This window comes from Thamnophis elegans, chromosome 7, assembly GCF_009769535.1.
Source record: "Thamnophis elegans isolate rThaEle1 chromosome 7, rThaEle1.pri, whole genome shotgun sequence".
Lineage (NCBI taxonomy): Eukaryota > Metazoa > Chordata > Lepidosauria > Squamata > Colubridae > Thamnophis > Thamnophis elegans.
Window position 1 is genome coordinate 57788507 of NC_045547.1, and position 24844 is coordinate 57813350.

General features: G+C 33.9%; 1 protein-coding gene across 1 annotated transcript; it reads right to left on the bottom strand.

Annotated features, from left to right (window-relative positions):
- Nucleotides 1–1896: 1896 nt before the first annotated feature.
- On the bottom strand, nt 1897–24844 carry TFEC (transcription factor EC). The gene is made up of 8 exons (XM_032221656.1): nt 24812–24844; nt 24093–24344; nt 22098–22193; nt 10274–10388; nt 9225–9275; nt 6381–6456; nt 5297–5444; nt 1897–2771 (listed from the first exon to the last, which is right to left on the bottom strand). Exons 1-8 carry the CDS (start codon nt 24842–24844, stop codon nt 2400–2402), a joined length of 1143 nt encoding a protein of 380 aa, XP_032077547.1. The 3' UTR covers nt 1897–2399.

Below are 24844 nucleotides of genomic sequence, written 5' to 3' on the forward strand. Positions count from 1 at the left end.
AATTTAGTTGTAAATTCCTAGGACCTTCATCACATGAAAATTACATATTTATTACCGAGTCTTGACTAAGTTCTTTAAAAGCTTTTGGGGTTTTGGGTTTCAAACATATTTGAACAAATACTCAAATAATTATTTGGTCTTCCCCATGTATGAGAACACGGTACGAAGGCAAATCCTACTTTATTTGCATAAAGGACACAATAAAGACCTTTCAATACTTGATCTTATATTTCAAATATTGGTTAAAAAAAAAATGCACTTCATGCAAAGAAGACATTAGAGTAATTTGCACAGTTCTCTCTCTCTCTCTCACTCACTCTCTCTCTCTCTCTTCTCTCTTCTCTCTTCTCTCTGTCTCTCATGCTCTGAGAGAAAGAGAGAGAGAGTGAGAGAGAGAGAGAGAGAGAGAGAGAACTGTGCAAATTGCTCTAATGTCTTCTTTGCATGAAGTGCATTTATTTTTTTAGAAGTGAGGGAGAGACATAAAATATACAAGTTCCTTTGTTAAAAATTTTAAATTGAGATTTAAAACACAAATGCATGTATATTGTAACATCATCAATAAAATTATATTGCAGATGAAAATGCAAGATTAAAAAAAAATAGCAAGCACCTCAATAGAATCTAACTTATAATGGACATATAATCCATTTAATTTCAATATATTCATTAGGAAAGTTTTCAGCATAAGGTTATTTTGAAATTTCCTAGATTCTTTGGCAGTCCTATTTTGTTGTATGGTTCTTCTTCTTCTTTTCATGCTATTCTCCAGAGTGTCATATAGCCAAAATTGAGGTAACCCATGTCTACTAAACTTCTTTTTTCATTATCAATCTATGTTTTGTGGACATCTACATCCTTAAGCCAATTTTCAAGATTATCCCAAAGTCAACAAGTTTCACCTTTGGATGGTAAATCTTTATAAAGTGTGTGTGTGTGTGTGTGTGTGTGTGTGTGTGTGTGTGTGTAATATAAACAGACACTTTCTAAGTAGTATGGTATATATGAAATATTCCAATGGCAAAAATTCTGAGTTCTTCAATCTCTTTGACCTTGGTTCCTATCTATCCATCTATTCCTTTTTCATACCTAACATTTATATTTCATTTCAAATAATATTCACAATGAATTCCGCAACATGTTTCCTGACTTTAATGGGGTATAGTTTCCAGAAGCTGTACTCCTGTAGTACAATTTCTCCATTCAAATAAAATGTCTCTTCTTTAGTGATTGGAACAATTAACATTCATAACGGTCTTTTATAATTTTTAAGTATTAGACTGCATCAACCTAGGCCTTTCTTTATATGGCCTAGACTTTTTATAACCACTGGGTGATTTTATCCCCAAAATGCACTGGGACAAAATACACCAATTTGTAATCATATAATTCACCTTCAAGTGATACTGCTGGGCACTATAACCTGTTTATGGGGAATATAGGCTGTCCAATTATGTGAAGATAGTCTTCCCACATGCAATACAGTTTTATATCCCTAGTGCACACTTTCTATGCTGTTAGGTTTACGACCCACTAGGATTCATTCCTGGTTAGTAAATAATTTAAATTGGTAGGAAATATTTTCATGATCAATGTCAAGAATTCCAGGATGTGAAGTACATTCTCTGAACTTGAATCTTTGTAAGCTATTATGGATCCACTATGATACCTAGAATAATTTCTAGAAGTTGCCAGATATCTATTTTAGGTTCCTGTTTCCAATATCTATTTTAGGCTCTTGCTTCTCATGTTCAATAGTTGAAGCATCCTTGAACTATAGTAATATTGAACTATTAGAACACATACCCTCTAGTTTTAGATTGATATGCAATGCGCTACCTTTGACCCCAACATTCTCTAGCATCAACCTGCTTCAACACAATAGTGGAATAAAATTGTAAGGTAATGTATGTACAGCATTCCTGGTAAATAAATAAGAATGATACAAAATGTCTGATGGTTTGAGTCATCACTTCCAAACAAGAGAGTTATGGAAATAAGTATATTTTACACATGTTTCTACATAAAAAGGTACGGTAGGCCTTCTATATATTAACTTCCATGCACAGAGGCCAAAGAGTTATCTCAAACTTCTTTTCATGATTCAGAGAATTTGTAATGAATAAATTAAACTGTCGTTCAAAATGTTTGCCCTGTGTGTATGAAAAAGTAATGTTCTCCTTGAAAATGTGCCCCACTTGTCTTGCCTAAGAGTAAAATCTTACTACTCTCTATATAGTTGGAACATTTTCTTATTTTTTATTTCATACTCAATCCTTTCTAAAACACATTCTATCAGCAACCAACCTGATTGTGCTGAAATAAGCAGTAACATAAATATAGCACCAGTAAAACAAGGGAGAATTCCTTTTATTCTATCTATGGAATATTCTTCTATGTTATACGTCATCACCTGAACTGCAACTGCTCCTTCGGCTGCTTCCTTTTGATACAGCAGGAGACACAGAAGATAAAAGAGGGTCTATCCCAAGTGGCGATATTGTATCATCTAGTAATATTTCTTCTAGTCTCTGTTCTTTTAAGGCAGCACTAAAAGACAAGTCTGTAAAATGGGAGAGGGGATCAGAAAAGGCTGCAACTGGGTCATGTAGATCAGCATGTTGCTCATGAGCCATGGCTAGATGTTGAATATAGTCTATTGAATTCTCTTCTGGATATGCCTGTTGTCTCATGACCCTGGATGCTAAGTCAACCACGCTGACTGAAGACATGGTGGGTAGTCCATGGGCATGTGCTTGTATTTCTAGCTCCTGCGTGAGAAAACAAAATATTTAGAGAGCAGGATTTACAAAAAAATCATTGGGATTCCATTCAACACAGTAGTATCTCTGGTGCAGTTCTGAAATCTAGTCTGACAGTTTTTTATGTTTTCATAAAGCCATATAGAGACTACATAATAGCCATAATGATGAACCCTGGTGCCTTGGTATGATTTGGGAGTCTAAGTTTCAAGCACAAATATAAATGCCTCAGTTTCAGTTCAGGAACAAAAAATCAGGAATAAAAAAAATCTAAGGCATTTTTCTTCTGAAAAATGGAAAACAGATTATGAGATATTTCATATTACTTTATTTTGTAATGATACATAAAATGGTATATAAAATGACCAAGTTGCAAAAGACATTAATCTATGATTGAAAATCAAGATACAAAATGATAAAAATGATATTAATGAAAAATCGCTACATTTCCAAAAGTTCATAAAACAATAATATAATAAAATTATTATTTTATAATAGAATGATAAAAATAAAGGCTTAGAAGAAATTAAAACTGTTGAGAAGGAGATTCAGATTCTGAAAAAAATTCTTTATACATTGCCTTTGAGACAAAATAATCTGAGCTTCTTCACAATTTTTCTGGAAAATCAGTGCTTTCTGCATCCAGAATACACATAAACACAGATATAAAATTGACAATTCTTTCTGTTTACAGGATCATTTTTTCCCTATTAGCTTCTTCAAATAAGCAAAATTGAAGAATGCTTCATTTTAAAGCTAAGCATTTTGCATATGCATTTGCAGTAAAATATTTCTTAAAAATAAATTCAGTTAAAGTTAAAATTGTTCTCTCATAAAAGTATATTTTCACTTTAGTATCCTAGAAATCAAAAGAGAAAGAGAGAAAGAAAGCAAAAGGAAAAAAAGAAAAGAGAGAGGGAGGGAAAGGGAAGGAAGGAACAAGAAAAGAAACAAAAGAAAGAAAAAGAGAGAAAGAAAGTCATATCTGAATAAGTATCATAATGAGTACTGAACTAAATAACTGTATAGAGTGCTAAAAATAACTATATAAATAAAAACATTCCATTTTTCTCCAAAATTTTCAAAGCAAAACAAAAACATTTTTCTTTCCTTGCTTCAGAAATATTAAATACCCAGGCTTATCCTTTGTTACTTATGACAGCTGAGATTGGAAACCTTTGTGGTGTTGTGTACATAACAAATAAAATAGTATAATGTAGTAAACAAAACTAATATTATAAGAAGATTGATAACAAAATTAATAATTTTAAATTATTTTAGAATATTAACATATAAATATTTTAATAATCTAAAATATTATGATATGGTCTTCCTATTTTGCTTATAGATGCAATTCTGCTGGTAGAATGAATTCTTAATATCCTCCATGATACAGGTGACATCTGAAGAAGACAGAGGTCAGATACGATACTGGGAAAATGAGGGAGATCTAATGTATGAATAAAGAATGGTTGCTTAATGTAACTGTTTAGCAGGGCTTTTTAATTATGGGGAAGCAGTGATACTATGGAGGCAATTGCCTGGGCTTAACTCATATTAGGTTCATCTCCCAAGAAATTAAATTATTTGAAATGATCAAGATCACGTTTTTAATTCATGTCAGAAAAACTAATCAGTTGAAGTATGATCCTAATAGATATTCTATTAGAAATTCTCCACAAATTCCCACTGTCTTGGTTCTTGAGTTCATTGGACCAAAAATAATCAAAGTGGGGGACAGTGCACTCTCAGAATTTTAAAATGCCCACATTTTCACATGTTTCACTTTGATTGTTTTTATAGAAACAATGATTGATTCAGTAAACATCTATTTACCATGTTATGCATATTCTAGATAACGTATTTTCAAACCCTGTAATTTCAGAGTGTTCTTTAGTGCTGTGTTACTTAGATGTGGAAGTCCTATCAATTTTACTAGAGCTTTAATACTCTGTTATCTAACATCACCGTACCTTACAACACAGTCCTAGACATGTCTATTTGATTTTAATTTAATTTAAGTTATGGCAAACCACTTCTGAAATCTTTCCAAGAAAATTTCAGGGACTTGTCTGCATTATTGTGACTGAGATTATTCATTTGATTCTGGTTGCACTATTTACCTCTGAAAATGAAACAGGCCCATAGGTTTTGCACTAAATACTTTAAAATGCCTCTGTTCGCCCACTAATCCTCTTACAATATTTAGGAATGCTATCTAGAACCTGTGCACGATCTTTACCAAATTAAACATTCTGTAGATCAATCACAGTCTATTATAGGAAGTGACCAGAAAATTATATGCTGCTTAATTGCATGTTGGACAATGTACCCCAAAGTAAAACAAGATAAGAAATATTTTTCAAAATGTATCTTAAGTCTCCAAGTAATATAGATTTCCCCCTTATAATGTAGATCTATGTGTATGTGTTTTATAATCAGTGAATACAGTTTGATCATGTAAAAGCTGTAGCAAAATCAAAAGATGGAGGAAGGAAGAGATTGGCTTTGAATGAGCATTTTTCTATACAAACCTGAATTCGTAGCAACAGTCTCCTATTAGCCTGCTCTAATTTCTTCTGCCTCTGCTCTAATTCTTGAGCTTTCTGTTGTTCTTTCTGTAACCACTTGATATACTCCACTGATGCCTTTAAAATAGTTCCTTTATTCCAGCGCATATCACTGTAGAAAGTAATGATAACCTTTTCACAATTGTGCATGTCAGCAAAATTCATAAAAATGTACAAAATCTTTTATATTAATATGAAATAATGATTTACATGACCATTATTCACTCTTAGATATTATTGCTTCTGAATGGAAATTTTAATAGAATAGTTAAAAAGCCCTTATATATTAAAATTAATCCCAGAATGAAAATAAGTGTCAAAAGAACGTAATAAAGTGCCTTTTTGTGTAAGATCTAAATGCAGATTCATGATTCTATTTTTATAGTCTTTATATTTTTAGTAAAAATGCTTTTGTTATTAGCTCTGATTAAAATCTATGTGTAGAACTCCATTAATGAACTAGGAACCATATATTACTGACAATTTAAGCGTAAATTTCTGAATATAATTTAAAATGTATAAGTCTTTTCACCTGATCTTCTAATGAACATGCTTTTATTCTTATTTGAATAAAAGGCTTTATCTAATTTTGATACTCAGTGTTAATAATACACTAAAATCATAGTTTAGTTTTAGCAACAATTCCATATCATATTTTAAAACCTGTATGATTAAAACAAACTAAAACAGACTTTTATATAAAATACTATATGAAAGTGCTTTGTATATCTATGCTAATATGATTTGTCACTGTTAATAAGGAGATACTTAGCCCCAAATGTCATTTATCTTATATGCTATTTCAAGTATCATGTTAAAAATACCTTACTGTGTGGACCAATATATTATGCGTAATTATCAGTTAAATTGGAATCTGAAATTATCCATCAACTGACACAAAAATTGACTCTAGCAATCTGCCACTTTGGACAAAATGTCCACACTAAATATCACATCGAAAATTCCTGTTTCATACTCTGCTCCATTTTTTCTATTTTGTTTAAATTTAAATTCTAAATACAATGATAAAAATGACAGGTGAACTCACGGATCATTAGACTTTGGAATAAGGGTGCCAAGCTCTTTGATCCGATAATTAATGTTATACCTCCGTCTTCTTTCAACTATAAAACAAGATATCTTAATAATAGCAGAATATAACGGAAAAGATATAATTTGTTAACAAACAGCAATGCAGTTGTTCTGTTACAAAACACCATATTTCAAAATGTCACAGTATTTGTAAATGTTGAAAATGTTTAATCTGTGAAAACCATTAAACAGCTAGTTTAACTATCCTGGAGACAACTTATTTTAAAAGGGGAAAAAGAAGGAAAAAATATTTATTTTTAATGAAAGAACACCTAACTCTTCATTTAAACTATGCAACTAACAAAGCTTTTATAGGGATTTAACGTATAAAATAGATATAACAATGTAGCAATAGCAATAGCAATAGCAGTAGACTTATATACCGCTTCATAGGCCTTTCAGGCCTCTCTAAGCGGTTTACAGAGAGTCAGCATATTGCCCCCAACAATCTGGGTCCTCATTTTACCCACCTCGGAAGGATGGAAGGCTGAGTCAACCCTGAGCCGGTGAGATTTGAACCGCTGACCTGCTGATCTAGCAGTAGCCTGCAATGCTGCATTTAACCACTGCGCCACCTTGGCTCTTATATTAAGGCTGTATGTTCAAATTGTGATTCTCATTTGGTTTGACAATGAACTAAAATTCTGAATTGGTGCTCATGAATCAGTGCTTTTATCATATCAGACAAGTTATTTTGAAAGGCTGCAAAGAGGTGATAATACCATCATGTGTTTGCTTTCATTTGAATGAAAATATTTACTTTACAATTTCATCCATGTTTACTTTAAGGAAGGTCTAGCTTTGATCTTTAAAATGTATGCTTTGTTCTTTCACAAATTGTAAATCTTGATTCATGCTTGAAAATTTGGTTAAAAAAAACCCTGCTCAATAGTACATAACTAATATACTTTAAGTTTTTTAATTACTTTACAAATGGTTTTTTTAAACAAACAGTATGAGTCACTTTTTCATTGTAAAATATTGTGTAGAGGAAGGAGGGCCAGAGGGTGGAGTTAAAACAGGGATCAGCCTGGAATCTCTATGTGGCCACAAGCAGAAATCCAATCTCCTTTAATTCTGTTAATCCTTATTTAAATGTTAGCAGGTGAGAATATTCCTGTGCATAGGGATGTGTATAATTAAATCAGGTTAATTTGACCTTCGTGTGCGAATTTGATCTTTCACACCCAACATTTTTACATTTAATATCTGCTCGTTGAATGCAGCCATCCACTTGCTTCATATTATTATAGAATGTTACAGCACAGTTAGTGGTCATTGTCACCAAAATGATTATTCAGACGTAAAAATATCAAGTTAACTAGAATATTGTTCAAATTATTTGACACACAGACATAATTTATTTGGAATATGCATTTTCATTTTACGATGCCCATGAAGCATGAGGCATATAAATTGCACAGAAACAATGGAAATAAAATACACTCCAATTAAGTTAACCTCACCAATTCTTGCATAATTCAATACAAGGGTATTAAGTGAAGTGGGGATGTTGGTTACTTAGTTTAAACTGGGTAAGAAAATACACTATATTGCCAAAAGTATTTGCTTACAACTGATTCTGATTATGCGAATGGGTGAGCGAATACTTATGGCACAAGTTATTACAATTTATAAGATGATATGGGCCCCACAGACAATCTCTGCAAATTGAGTATTCTAGTTCTTTCTCCTAAAAATCAATTTCTGGACATTTCAGGATTTTCTTCTATACACACAGCAATAGGCAACATATCTAGATTAACCCCAGGCATTGAGGGCCAAAAATGTGGTATTATTAATATTTAATAATTTGGGGTAAAATCAAAAACAATATATGAAAATTGAAATGCCAAAGGAGCCATGGTAACACAGTGGTTAGAATGCAGTATTGCCGGCTAACTCTGCCCACTGCAAGAAGTTTGATTCAGACTCACATCTTCCCAAGGTCAGTAAAATGAGACTCAGATTGTCATCAATATGCTGACTCAGTAAACTGCCTAGAAAGTGCTGTAGAGCACAATGAATACTATTGCTATTGCTAAATGGCCAAACCAGCAGGAGCCATTATAGTTGAATAACATCAGATATGGACAAGTTTAAAATGTGATTATTAAGCAACACATACAAAAAACGAAAAAAGAGAAAAGAGCTAGGTATAAAAATAGTGATGGAAACACCATAAAATGCACCCATACCTGGGCCATACCTATGATATAATACACTGCTGGAATTATATGATTTGGACACACCCTGAACTGGCCAATTTGGAGTAAGACCAATAAAGTAAATGATGATTCACTATACATTACATTTCCATAGAAATATTAATAGATGGTGTCTTCCCCACAGAAATGGAGGAAAAAGTTTACTTCAATCAAACAAATTGTCAAACAAGAAAATAATTGCATAAGAGACAGGAAGAACAGGCACTGATGCAAGTTTAAAATTGAAACTTATTGAATGTGTAGGAAACAAAATAATATAATAAAAGCAAGAACAGAATACTGGCATGAAATAGCATTACATGGTCAATTTCTATAAAAGATCAAGGGGAAAATAGATCAAGATGAAATCTGGCAATGGCTTACAACTAGGACATTTAAAAAAAGAAATTAAAGATATGATTTTTGCTGAAAAATTGAAAGAGTTGGTTTATTGTCCATGTCAATTTTTTCAGATCCCTTCACATACAAAAAAAGTTTGTTCAGTCTTTCTTCAACAATAACTCTAAAGCAAGGAGTTATTTCCACAGTCTACTAACAATAATAAATATTTGGAAAGTGTTAAATGTACTCACTGAGGTTATGGTTGTCCTTTTTTAGTCTCTCTTTTGTGATTCTGTGTGTATCTGTGATAGAAAGCAAAGTCTAACTAAACAGTTTATGGATTATTTATGTGAACAGTAAACTTCTTACAAACAAGGTTTTAAGAAAAGTTTACCATCTCAGACTTCCTAATTCTTTTTGCTACTTGCTACTTCCTTACTTGTTGTTTACAGTATGTGCTGAGATTTTTTTTAAAAAAATATCATGCATTTTTAATTTTTAAAATTCTAAGGAAGCAGTATCCAATTTGTTGTACTTTACATTGTGGCGATAGAAAACTTTATAATACTTTAAAGTGAATTTGAGTTCCTATTATCTTGCCAGGCATAATCAGATTTGTATGTTGGAGAAAGAGGAAGAAAATAATCTCTTTGTTCCTTAAGTTGCACTGATAAACTGTATGGTTGTTAACATTCTTTAGATTAATTGAATGAAAGTCTGAAAGATGTTAATTCATTAATGTGGTGAATGGCTGTATTGTGAACCTTTAAGAGAGTCACTTATGATGACCTGGAACAAATGTAATGAATGATAATTTATTTATATCATGGGCCAGAAGTCAAAATGTGTGCAGATCAATTATGTATCCTACAGTAATTACAGCCATTAGCTGCATGTGTCTAGTTATAAGGATCAGCAAGGACTACCATGACTTTTATTGTTAGGGATATTCACTTCAGAACAAAGAGAGAAAAATGTTTTGAACCAGAAGATTCTGATTCAGGGAGGCTACTGGTCATCTAGAAATAGAATGCTAAATGGCTAACCGTGTTCCTTACCTGTTCTCCACATTTCATAATTCATTACCAAGAGTAAACACAATCACATGGATGGTCTAAAACCAGCTAATAAGGAATTAGAGAATAGAAACAATACACTATGAAGGTGTCCAATGTGTATTTAAATCACTTCTACTATATTTTATATCTGTGTGGTTACATTTGTTCTACAAACAGATAGATGCTTCAGCCTTTGTTTAAACAAGCTTTTTAGTCTGCCAAAAATCTCAAAGCTGCATTACCTGTGATTTCAATTTTAACTGGCAAATTAGGAGGACAGGAAGTATTGGTAAGACCCATATTGGCAGCCGTCATTCCTTGGTCACTGTTGTACATATCCAGAATGCTACTTGAAAGCTTTGAAGAACACAGGGAGAGTAAAAGAAAAAGACATAAAATTAGATATGGGAGAATAAAAATAAATTCATGATTTTGTTATAGGAGAAGCATATATAGGTACTTAAGAACAAAATTCCATTTCAGATGTGTATTCATGTCTTAATCTCAATGGGAACTGCAAATGCTCATCTAAAAACACATTTTGCTCTTATCATCTATAAAATAAAATAAAATGTTAAGGGTCAAAATTGTCATTGTTCCATATGCAGAAACTAGAAGGAGATTGATTTGAGTTTTATATGCAGAATGATGCCTGGTTATGGCCCCTAATGTCTAATTTTGAATTAATGCCATAGCATATTTTCCAATAACAGGATTACTGTTACTACACTTCAAATATGAGTTAAGTTGAAAGGAAAATAACCTTGCTGATCTTACCTGAGACCCAAGTGAATTTTTAACTATCTCCCTGAACTCAATTCCTAAATTGTTTGTGCTTTGTACAGCATACAAAAAAGATGCAGCTATGCAAAGCATCTTAAAATAGACCTGGATAGAGCATATGAGATCATGTTATGGGCAATTGTCTTGCAAGGGCATTAGGAGACATTAGGTAATTAATTCTCTATCTGCTATGCAGACATAATTTTTATAAACTGCTATTTGATTCATTTCTGATCTTTAATATAAAATTCTTCCAAACATAAAATTAAGCTTGCGTTTTGTTGGAATTTTTAAAATAACTTTCAAATTTGTAATGCCCTTGATTGATAGAACCTCATTCAATATGAACAGTTGATTCATACAGATTACTTTTTCTGTGCTTGCAATTTCCCCCCATAGATAGATACTACATGATTTGGAAAGGGGACTGTTTCCAGGATTTTAACTTGCTAGATATTGGCTGGCTACCCAGTGGGCATACAATTGACCTTCATATGCTCTTACCTAGTGCCCTAGATAAAGTTTAAGTTTCATTAAGATTCTATAGCCCCCAAAACCCGCCATCCTGGGCCCAATGTTTGGGAAGCCAGGCTCTGCCTGTCAGAAGCCTGGACAAAGGGTGAGTGATGGAGGAGTAACACCTCCTTAAAAAAAAACTTGGTCCAACTGGCCTGGCTGGTAGCACCTTGTAAGGGCCCCTGTCCAGGGTTACAGGAGAAGACGGTCAATGGTTTTGAAGGTGGAAGAGGGCTCTATGCCCCAACGGCAGATAAAATGAAGGATGCCAATGTATAGCCCCAAGAGTGTTTTTTATTCTTTCCAAGATCAGTGCACAACAACTAATTGTTTTGTCCTATTTCTTCTATAGCTACATGGAACTCTTACAGAAAGCAAGTAAGGAGTAATGAGAGAAAGATTCTAGCACCAGGCTAGAAACCAGGAGACTGAATTTTAGCCCTGTCTTAGGCACAAGGCCAGTTGTGTGATCTTGAGCCACCCTTTAAGAAGTAAGCAATGGCGAACTGTTTGCCAAGGGACTTGTCCAGTCCGTTACCAGGAGTCAAGACTAATTCAAAGGCATCAAAAAACACCAAACCAACCCAAAACAGTACAATAAGATATCAGAAAACAGATGAAACGAATCAAAATAATCAAATGTCTAACTGCATCATAATCCATAATATCAGTAAACTGGAGTATTTAACACTACATCCACAGTAAATGTAAACTTAAAAACCAATTAACATTACAATTTTATCAGATGTATTTGCAAGAACTGATGTTTTTATTAAAATAATAAAAACACTGTTGCACTGTGATACTTTCATGGATGCCTATTTTTAGCAGCAGACTTCACATATGTATGGAAGGTCCTTTCTTTGTCCCAACCTTTGCTCCAATCAGTTTTATTGAATAACTACCAGATTCTTCCTCTATGCATGTATGCATTTTCTATCCTGAATTTGAAACATGCAGTTTTGTATACAATTTATTCAACAAATCTTGTCCATTATATGTCTTGATTCATCTGTTTTCAGTTTTCACAGCAGTTTGTTTAGCAGATTTTTTTTGAATAATAAAAATCATCTGTTTTCATTCAAAACTTTCACATATGATCAGTGTTAGTTTCTGTTAAAGTAGCTTTAAAATAAAGCAGAATTAGGTCATCTAATCTCAGTGGTGGGATTCAGCCAGTTGGCACCTATTCGGGAGAACCAGTTATTAACTTTCTAAGCAGTTTGGAGAACCGGTTGTTGGAAGAAATCTCCTTTTGTTTTTTTCCACTTTACAGGACTAATCCTGTAAGGAAGGCAGGAAGGAAACATTCTGGTGTTGTTTCTAGCCTAATCTTTATTGACCTGCTTACAGAAACTGCCTCTCCGGTTACCTCTTATTACATTGTAACAGCTAAGGTGAAGCGTCCATCGACCTGAGTGACCTTGAGTTGGCCACACCCACCCAGTCACAGGACCACTGAACCCCACCTACCCAGATGGTCATTAGGGCAGAGAACCGGTTGTTAAATTATTTGAATCCCACCACTGTCTAGTCTTGTTTCATGCCTGGTTTTCCTGAGATGGCTGAAAATACCCTAGTCTAGGTAAACACTTGCTCAGTTCCAATGTACTGTATTTTTGAACTTCAGTGGAAATATAAAAAATGTGGAGAATCTTGGAAATTTTGATGGAATTAGTTGTAACGGACTAGCATATATTCCATCAGCTACAGTAAGTATTGCCCTAAATTATCAATAATATGTATAATGTTGTGATGCTGAAGGAATCAGGATAATTACAAAAGAATAGAAAGCAAATATGAAGTTATATGAAAGGAGAAAAGGATACAGTAACCATTAAGAAGGCAGTGCTGATTATAAAGTTAACATTATCACTGGAAGGTTAATTTGTTAATAACTACCATACATATTAGAGTTTCACTAAATGTTTACCATACATTTGTGAGTCTGAGTGAGCTTGTCATTTAATTGGATGAAAATTAGTCTTTGCAATTTTTTTCAGTGAAGGGTTCTAAAAATAAAAGGGTTCTAAAGTTTTTACAGCAATAATTCAAATCTGTTGTTATTTTTGCAATTGCACATTTAGCTTGGTATTGTAAATCCACATCTGATCATATACCTCTCAAAAGTCTCTTGTTATCCACCTTGTTCTACAAAAAAATAAAGTTTTTTTCTGCCTGAATCTTATCTAGCTAAGCAAACAATAATCCATGCAATTATAATTTAACATCAGAAAGCAATTATCCGAGTGACAAACATGTTGAAGCGAATTTCATCAAGTCTTGTTTTGACTTACTCTTCAACATCATCCGCCAACTTGCTTCTTGGCCTCTGATATAACCCTCACGTTTCTCATATCTATACATTCTGTTTGCTGCCTCTGTGACCTGTTCAACACATCTCTCTATTGATTGGACATGACAGGGCCACTGTGGTACTTGCATTTGTTCATCAATGAACTTCTTTATTTCTACTGTAGTCAGTTTGCACGTCAAAGGTGGCTCATAAACATCTTCAGACCAGTCAATCAGCTCCAGGAGAGTGGATGCTTTGGCACTGAATAAAGGCGTTTTTCTTGCATGTACAGAAAAATCTCCCAGTGCGTCCTCATCTGCACCCCTCAAGTCAATGATCTTTTGCACACCAGCTCTTCTCTCTTGAATGTCATCCGAACACAAGAGTGTCTGGATTATCATTTCACTGAAAGTAAATACCATGCTGAGCGCCGAATGGTAGCAGCATCTGCTACAGCCTTCTTTTGCAGTCTGACTTGCTGCAGCTGGAATAATACATGGTGCAGGCCTTCAATCCAGGAAAGTTTTATTTTGATATTGTTTAACACAGCAAATAGTTAACCAGATATCTTTAGACAATGCAACTGCAGAAACATGAAGAACTCACTAACCAAATTAAATTTCAGATATGCTCTGGTAGTATCCAATTGAAATAATAAATTGAACATTGGTTTGTGTTTTATTTGATTGAAATTTGGAGGTTTTTTTAAATATATACAGTTGGGGTTAGGAGGTGGTGATTTTTTTGTCATTCTTCTCATTATCATCACTTTTAAAAAATTGTCCTGCTTTTATTATTTTTATAAATAATTCAACAAGGTGACAAATATATCCTCCTTCTATTTTCCTCACAACAACAACAACCCTGTGAAGTCAGATGGGCTGAGAGAGAATTCTGGCCTAAAGTTGCCCAGCTGTGTTTCATACTAAAAGGAAGAACTAAAATGCATGGTCACCTGGTGCCTTAACCTCTGGACCAAACTGATTCTCAAAAAAATTCAATGTGACTCTTTTGGTCCCTTAGCATAATTTTATAAGGCTTTTAGTGAAGTAGATAAGATGCAAAAACAGTGGCCAATTTTTCAATAATTTTATGAAATAGTCCCAGTGACTTTATTCTTCTGCATGTGTATATTTATCCTATTTAAGATATAAGAACTCTGCTGGATCAAGCCAAAGATCGATCTTTTCCCCTGCAGCTGCCAGTCTCTAAGTCTTTAATACCTTTAAGACTTTAATTCCTAGCTATTATGATTAGTAGCTATATATATTCTTATGGTATCAAACCATGTAAATTAATGGCTTTCACTCTACCTTGAATAACAAAATTGATAAAAGATAAAGAGTGTAAATAGTTCTTTCCTTTTTTTCTGCCATGAAGAAGGATGGCCATTGAAGAATCTGTCTGATCTTGACTGCCCAGTTTGGACACTTAGGATCAGACTTTGATCTTAGAACACATAACTCATTTAGCGATATCTGTCCAGTCTAGGGTGATGTATATTGGGAGTTTACCCCCCCCACACACACACACTTCTTTCTAGCATGCATTTTCCAGAAAAAAACATGGCTTGTTTTTTGAATAAGTAACTTCCTATCATGACATTTGGGCCAGCTTTTGGACTATCACTTTGATTCTATTATAACTGTTACATTTCCCTATATTGGATTTTGCTAGTTTACCAGGCTCAGAAGGCATTTTACTACAAATGGTTTGATCTATTGACAGGCTGTCCAAATGTTGTTTGAAAACCTTTAGAGATGGGCCACATTCCAGGAGACATGCTGTTCTACTGCTTAATAGCTCTAGCAATTGGAAAATTACTTCTTGAATTTGAATTTGTCTCTGTAAAGCTTCCTTCTGTTGTGCTATTCTAGCATATCATAGAGACTAAAGACACACCTTTTTTCCTGTGACACCTTCCTATATTGGAAGGTTGCTGTCATGTCTTCCCTTAATGTTTTGTTCATTAGGTAGTCATACTTATCTACAGCCTAATATGTTTATTCTTTCTATGAACCTATTTGTAATCTGCTTTCCCAATCTCTGCCCACTTGGTTTAATGTAGCAGCCACTATTATCCATGCTTATCTTTATACTTCTATCATCTTAAGGCAACATACCTGAAACAGCTGTCAGACATTGAATCTACAGATACATCACATTCCCCTCATAAATTCATACAGACAGTTATAAATAACCAGATGTTCTATATTAAGAACTACTTTGTACTTATTTGTGAAATCAATCCTGTCTGGACCATGTTAAAATCATGATTGATATCTGTCCAGGATTCACTGAAAATCCTCTCTACGTTCAATTAATTCAAAATTTAAACTTGTTTACTTGTTTAATTTGTTCACCTGTTATTTTAACTGCTTCTAATGTAATTAGTTATTGGTTACAGTTTGTCTCAACAGAGCAGCACCCAGAACCCATTTTATCCTATAATTAATTAGAAAGTATGGGGCATAGGTGGTGACAAAATACTTAATTTTCTGCTAATTTCCAAGGAGAAAATTAAAAAAATAGGTCTTCAATTTAAACCTCAGACACACTGATTTAAAATGCAGCCATCAATGACAGTGCTTCAAAAGTTTAAGAATGTAATGGTATTTTCATTAACAATGCATATGATAGAAAAATGCATTTTGTCATTCATTTTAATTAACTAAAATAGAATTTGTTCAATGTTTATTTCATTTTTTATTATTTTATCTTTAGATTTATTCAATTTAACTAACCAACATGTTCATGACTTTGCAGATGAATGATCGAATATGCATTGATTTTGGACCTTTTAATGCAAACTGATCCACTTCCTCTAATGCAACTACCTACACAATGAAACAAAACTATTAAAATATATTTCTCCTCCTAAATTGGAGAGGAAACAGCACAGCTTTGTGTATTCTATTTGGCCCAGCCTATATTGTCTGTTCATAAACAGGCTCAGAATCTTATTAGTTGCAAACCACAGAAATGACCTTGAAATAACTTTAATTGTTTATATTCAATTCTCTGTGATTTAACTGCCCATCTACAAGACCTTTTATCTTCAAGGTAACACTTGTCTTTGTACCAGGCAAGCAAAAATGCTGAGTTTGATTATATAGTAAGCAGATGGATGAGGCAGACAATATTGGAAAAGCAGAACATCCAAGGAGAATAGTGTTCAAGCTAGATAATGGAAACATAGCAGCAGTATTAACTAGAAAACCTTTCAAGGAATAGGTCAACAGTTGATATGTAATTATGCTGTGATCCTTTTCTTCAAGTAAGATTCAGATTAGAACACTCAATGCCACAATATCCATTTCAGTGCTAGATTTCTGATCACATGCGTTTTTAGCTAATTTCCAGTAGAATATATCTATTTTGGGATAGGACCAGTGGGGGATTCAGCCAGTTCTCACCTATTCGGGATAACCGACTGTTAACTTTCTAAGCAGTTAGGAGAACTGGTTGTAGGAAGAAATCTTATTTTGTTTTTCCCACTTTACAGGGCTAATCCTGTAAGGAAGGCAGGAAGGGAACATTCTGGTGTTGTTTCTAATCTTTATTGCCCTACTTACAGAAACTGCCTCTCTGATTAACTCTTATTACATTGTAACAGCTAGGGTGAAGTGCATGTTGACCTGAGTAATGTTGAGTTGGCCACACCCACCCAGTCACATGACCACCGAGTCTCACCTACCCAGCTGTTCATTAGGTCAGAGAATCGGTTGTTAAATTATTTGAATCCCACCACTAGACAGGAATTTCTCCTAGTTTATTTATTTTGATTTGTCAATCGTTTACAAGATAATAGGTATAAGAATAAACTTAAGTATGAATGAAATGGGTATGAATAAATGGGGACAGTAGGACAGGGATGATAGGCACGATGGTGCGCTTATGCATGCCTCTCATGGTGTAAAACAAGATCTTTCCTTAAGACAGACTTTAAGGTATCTTCTCAACTAGCAGCTTGTGGTTATTTATTGAGAACAATTCTATAGCGGAATATAAAGAAACTTGGGAGTGATTAACCCAAGACTGTTGTGGCTGTCCTCTTGGCTTTTTTGACCTCACCTCACAGGCAATCCACTAACATCTTAACCACTATACTACAATGATCTAAATATTTACTGCAATGAGAAGTCTGCCTCTTGCCAATGTGGGACTTCTCTCATTCTAAAAAAAAAATGCAGCATTCAATCCACATTAAAACTCACATTTCAAATAATTGTTCATAGAGGTTAATTTTTAAAGGACATGATAGCAAAATAAAGCAAAGCAAAATCCTTCTAAAATGGCATGATAATAAATTAGCAGTGTGTCATTAATGTTCAAAATCTATTCCAACTTGCTGGCTCCCCATCTTGAGCCACATTGCACCACCAACCCTACGAAGGCAGGAAGTCTTAGTAAAAGAGTACAATAAAATTATGAAAAACCCACTTCTTCCTGTGCACACTGATCCTCCTCATCTATCAATGGGCAGGCTTAAATCCAGGAAGCCTTCTCTGGCACTCGCTCAACAGTTGTCTAACAACTTTGACATCAATACAAAATGGAAAGCCAAATGGGCTGCTGGACACCCAGATACAGGGAGTTACACAGATGATCCTACACAAAAGGTGACAGGTTTTGACCTTCCTCACCAGCATTGGTCAACTCTGAATAGGATCTGTGCCCAACATGGTGTCTGCCAAGACTTATTATTTAAGTAGGGTCTTGTCTTTACCCCTCGGTGTGACTGTGGTGCTCCTTGACAAAATATCCACCACATTGTGTCCTAATGTCCATCAAGAGCTTACAACAGCCCAATGTCTGATTTTTTTAACATAGACAATCCTGTCCTTGAATGGACATTATGGGTGGACTGGACATTAACATTTGAACTACTATAAGTCCATGTATTTGCCATACGCTAAATAAAATAATAATAATAATAATGCCCAAAAGATTTAATGTTCAAATGTTTCCTCTCCTCCGTCCATTCTTTTTTAAATATATCTTAAGGTTTCAATGCTTCCACAGAAGAAATGTCTAGGGGCTGTCCAAAGGACAAATATATAGAAAATAACAAAGATATAAAATAAAAGGAGGTAAAGAACAAACAGGCTTGCAAGAATCTGTTATTATAGCCAATCCCAACAAAGTATAGTTTTAGTCTTTCTGTGGAGTTGATTTCCTGGAATGGTCTACCTAGTTGGATTGATATCAATCCTTTTCAAAAGAAATTCTACCATTAACAGTGGGTTTTTCTATATGTGATTGTTCTGACCCCCCCTCGTCCCACACCAAAGCACCCTGAGCCAAAGATACTTTAAGGAATTTATTAACAGACAGACCAGCCTTGGTAACAATCCAGTGCAGACAAGCCTTGGCAGCAATCAAGCACAGACAAGCCTTGGCAGCAATCCAGCCTGCCAAGCTAGTTACAATAGTTCTCCAACTTTTAGTCAATGTAATGGGGTGTGTGCACAAGCATTCCTCTTATAGTCTTGAGAGGAGCCTAATTACCAGCAGCTGAGTGCAATTATCTCCTGTAACTGTAACTGTTCCTTACGCCTATCAGCTCTTCGGTGCCGGACATCCAGGAACAACTCCCTTGGCTCCTCCCCACTGCTCCAATGCTCAGGCGCCTCCTGGTGGCCAACCAGCCTCTCTGCGCTCTGCTCAGAGTCAGAACCCTGTCCAGGGTCCTCCACATCCTCCAGAGCCAACTCATAGGACCCCTCGCTGTCGGAGTCTGGTGGCAGCTTCAACGGTTCCTGCTGCATGTGATTGTAATTGCTATACAATTTGTATAATGATCATTTGAATGCCAGGTATACATTTATTCATGTGGTAGGTCATTTGCAGACACCACTTTCACATCATATTAAAATGGATCTTCCAGACATATTCAACCTGCAGAATATCATATTGATTGAACCTTATTCCCTTTTATTGCACTCAGCCTTCAAGTTAGAAACTTTATAACTTACCCAATTTGTAAAATACGAGGATATATTTTGGGTACAATATAAATTAAATGTATTAAATGTTAATAAGGAAAAATGGATACTTCCAGCAACTACCAAGATTGCTAATGATGTCATGCCAACTCCTATGATACTGAGAAACATATTTTAATAATGTGTGTAGAAATAAGCAACAAGAAATATATCTTGTTTTTATCAGCAATAAATGCAAAGTAAAAAGTCGAATATCTATAAGATGCTAAGATGCCATGATGAAGAAACACAAACAAAGATCACTCCAAAATCTTTGCATGGGGGCAAAGGGGAAGCACAGTGAATGTCAGGTTGGACAGGCAGGCATTCTATGCTGAAATAAATAGTATTGATTTAAAAGAAATGAGGTGACCTAGTAGTTTGTTCTTTACATAGCAAGCAAGCATTTACCAACTAAATTCCAATTTATGACAAGTTTTATCTCAAACAAAAATGTTGTATAAATATTTTGTGTACAAATTAGGCAGAACAAAACACCATGGCAGCTGAATTGTTTCAAAAGCCTAGTTACTTCTGAACAAATATTATTATACAGATCGATCTAGGAATACACTAGATGTCAGCAAGAGGAAACAGACCACACTGAAATATAACAGCTCTATGAAATCACATCCTCACCAGAAAATTACACAATTATATCTTACTTAACCAGAAAGATGGTATCAAAAGATAGTTCTACTTGAAACCACCTCCTATTAAAATAAAAGAAAAATGAAGTCATTTTGCATGTTACAGATTAGGGGGCATTTCTTAAAATGCTTATCTGCATATGTCTCACTGTGCTTATGAATGTTATACCAAATGACACAGAAAGCTTTGGCAAGAGAGAAGGAAATAATGCACAATAATCTTGTCAAAATGGATTCCATGTGTGCTGTAGATGGCACACATTCAATATACAATGTCTTTCCACATTCTTCCCAGCTATATTTCAGCAGAAACTGAACTGAACTGAGGGGAAAACTTTGCTTTCCATTGCTGATAATGATCAACTATGCACAACATATGGACGCACTGTTTCTTTCTCAGTATTAGTGCATTTAGCAATTATCAGATCAACTTGAAAGTTCAGAACATTTACCAACAACACTAAAAGGTACAACTTTTCTTCTTATTTGCTAGAAATAGTTAATTGCAGCACGTTTGGGGGAAACAGCTTATATAAATGATAAATTTATATTTTTCATATTTATTTATTTAGGAAATTTATTTGCCACCCATCTTATATCCAATTTTCTCTCTGGGGAAGTTTACCTTAAACCTTTTCATCAAAGGGACACACTTAATGGTATACCAAAGCCAACTCTTCCATTTTCATTACTCAGCCCTATTGAATCATACTATATAGCATTAATTATGCTTAACTAAGTAAATGGTTATTTTAAAATAATAATGATCATGGATACTTTAAATAATTTGATCTTGTTTTTCTTATTAATTTTTGTTTTTTGTCAAGCTAGTACTCATGACATACTGACAGTTGCTGAAGCTGATATATCAAATAACCTTTGATTTCTCTTTTGAATTTATGCCTGATCTAATGTAAAATGTGCTTGACAAAGTCATTTGCCTTGATGTCTTGTGCAGCCTTTTCCAGTCATCTAAAATTAGTGATAGAGGTGTCAAAATTTAGTCAGCTCATTTCCCTTAAAATATGTACTAACTTTAATGCTAATATTATGTACCAGTATTATCATGGTAATTATTGCTAGAAATTGTTCATATCAACAACATTATTTCAGGTGCCATAAAGATCTAAATGAATATTTGAGTGTAGGAGTTTAAAACAGCTAGACTTCAATTTCTGGTGAGAGGAGAAGATACAATCTTTATTTTTAATAATTGTTAATAAATGTTGAAAAGTTGGATAGAGAGAACTTTTAATAAAGTGTTATACTTAATTGTGATTTATATATAGGAAATTGTATTTCAACAGTAAGTTTCAACAACAATCGTTAAGTTTGTAAATTGTATATATATATACTATATACAATTCTTGTTCATATTTTTTCATACCTACAGAATACTTAAATAATTAAAATCAATCAATACTAAAATAGTAGAGCATATATTCTCTTGGCAATCATTTATATTTTCATAGAAAATTGTCTTAATAAATGCTATCCTTTAAAATAAAAATAAAACAAATGCTAAGGAATTTGAATCATACATGTTGTTCTGTATGAACTTTTTCTGAAAAAAGTGACTACAAACTTGTGAAGAAAATAAAAATATTAAAGGTATTCTAGCCAAAAGATGAATCCACAGCCTCACTGATTATAATATAGGGTTACAACTTTAAACAATACAGCTTTCTATGGCACACATTTACAATTTGTAATTGCAAAGGATAGTTTGACAAAAGAGTGCAAATAACACATTCTACTTGATTATAATTCCAAACTACAATTTTCTGATCCACATTCTCAATTGTTCTTATGAAAAAGTATGCCAATTACTTACCACTCTTGGCATGAGCAGTGGTGTTTCAATAGGACTTATCCCTTCATCATTAAAATTTGATTCCATGTTGATTATATCATCAATAACGTCTTCCATCTAATATAACAAGAATTGCTAATGAGTGAAAATGAATAGTTAATAGAGAAACTTACAGTACAATCCTATACAGGTTTATGACAAACGAAGATCAATGATACATACACTGAATGAAGTAGAGGACTGCAATCTCAAAAATAATAACTTAAGAGCAAAACCAAAATAAAAACTAATATTTGGTAAACCTATCTCCTCAGAATGGTCTCAAAGAGCACAATGTCATGATCCTTTTACAATTAACTGGAATGGTGGTTTAAAGATCACCTGGAAGCAATATGTAAGACCTTCTGAGTTCTTTGAAGAAAGAACAGAAAAAAAGGAAAATCTACCACTTACCCAAATGGTTATTTGTTGATTGGGGGGTGGAGGGGGGGGTAATCAGAATACCCATTTGAGGAAATAGACAATGAAGTCCAAGTCTCTGAAATATGATTTGTCTTCAGCCAATCAAACTGATTTCAGTTATTTACTGATTTTACCCTATTTCCTTATTATCTCTAATTAACTAGAATCATTCACATGACTAATCCAAAATGTATTTCCCCCTCTCTCAATGAGATACACATCACATAGCCAAAACTATACTGCTGCTTAGGATAATAATGCCTTATTAACTATTTATTGACCTCTTATTAGCTAGAATCATTTATGTGACTAATTTACAGTGACAAGAGAAATAGTAAATAAGAGTAGGTAGACTAGATGGCAGAAATAATGGTTCTAAACATTTTAAAAATAACTGAATGAACTTAAAGGATTTGAGAACAACTTTCTATCCCGGGAATATCATGAAGCTAAGGCATGAGAATCCCAACAATTGAAATAGCTTCAAATTGGTCAAAAATTGTTCCATAGTAAAAGGCATGGAGCTTGAAAATGAAGAAGAACACATATTATTGGTTTACTCCTAGAAGTGAAGGAACCTACTGCTTTATACAACCATTTCCAAGAAATGATTCATTTCAGTCTCTGTCCAAACCAACCTACCTCTTTAAAGATCTGGACAACCCTATGATCTACATTTGCAGAATATGAGCTGTTATATTGTTAAATAATATGCTTATAAAGAGTAGAGTAGAGTAGAGTAGAGTAGAGTAGAGTAGAGTGGAGTGGAGTGGAGTGGAGTGGAGTGGAGTGGAGTGGAGTGGAATGGAATAGAATAGAATAGAATAGAATAGAATAGAATAGAATAGAATAGAATAGCAGAGTTGGAAGGTACCTTGGAGGTCTTCTAGTCCAATTCCCTGCCTAGGCAGAAGACCCTACACCACTTCAGACAAATAGTTATCCAACATTTCCAGTGTTGGAGCATTCACAACCTCTAGAGGCAAGTTGTTCAACTGATTAATTGTTCTATAGAATGCAATAGTTCTACAAGCCTTACTTGCTGAAACAAGAAATACTTATAGTATATTTACATGAAAAAAAGGCTATTTTTTCTTTGAAATGGAAAGGAAGTCTCAAATAAAAATATGGGATCAAATAAGGGATGTTGGGTTTTTATTCCCCTACCTTACTTTTCAACCTCCAATAACAAACATCAGTCCCAACATTTTTCCCTTTCACATAGGTTGTTCAGCTATGGTTAGAAAGCTTGAAAAAAATTAAAATAATTTTTTTTAGCACATCATATACAAATCATATGATAATCAAAGACTTAATGATGATGCATTGCTTGTTGATGTCCAGAGGAAGTTGGATACACAATGAAGTTATGATTTTTTTAATATGCAAGCTTGATTGAGGTGCAATCAATAAAACTAATGTCTGAAGTCATCCTTCCTTAACCCTATCTCATTTAAACAACAAGAGCTGAACAAACTGGAGAATTGTTTTCTTTGTCAAATCCATTTAGTATGGTAGCCTTCTCTGAACCAATCTCACAATTATAAATCATACCCCATTTTCATGTTCTCCTCCAAGAGTTAGTATCTTGGTTACTGGATTTTCAGGAATGCTGATATTAGTAGTAGGTGGCAAATGACCACTCTTTATTATAGGTGTAGATCCTGAAGAAGATACAGATTGGGAATGAGGCAGTGATAGAGAGTGGTTAGATAACTTGGTATCCAGGGTCAGGAATGGTTTCATTTGATGCTGTGGAATTTGCTGAATGTGATACCTCATTGGATTTTCCAGGTGGGCTTGAACCTGAAAAGAACAGGAAAAAATCCTGAAATGTTATATTTCCTTTGAAAGCCTGATATACAAATTTCTGATACAGAAATTTGATAGCAGTGTGACAAGTTATATTTCCACTTGAAATCTATATCCTTTGAATGCTAATACAAGTAGATTATTATTGGTATTGCTTGCATCAGAATTATCTATACTACATTCACAAGCCAATAAAAACTGCTGGTATTTCAAACCATTTTTCCTTATTAAATTTTCCAGTTTTCAATCACTATTCATCCCACTATTGGTGGGAATAAATATTTAGAAAAGATATATAGGCATTATTTGATATATAATTAGCATGCAACCCTGTTTTAAAAACTTGCCTGAAATGAAATCTATCTACACAGTTATATCCCAATAGCCAACATTCTAAAAAAAATGGGCATTCCATTAACAAAGTAATTAAACATTAAGCATCTTTTTAAAAATTAGCTCACCTGATAGCAAGAGCAATCTGTCAAATGAGGCAT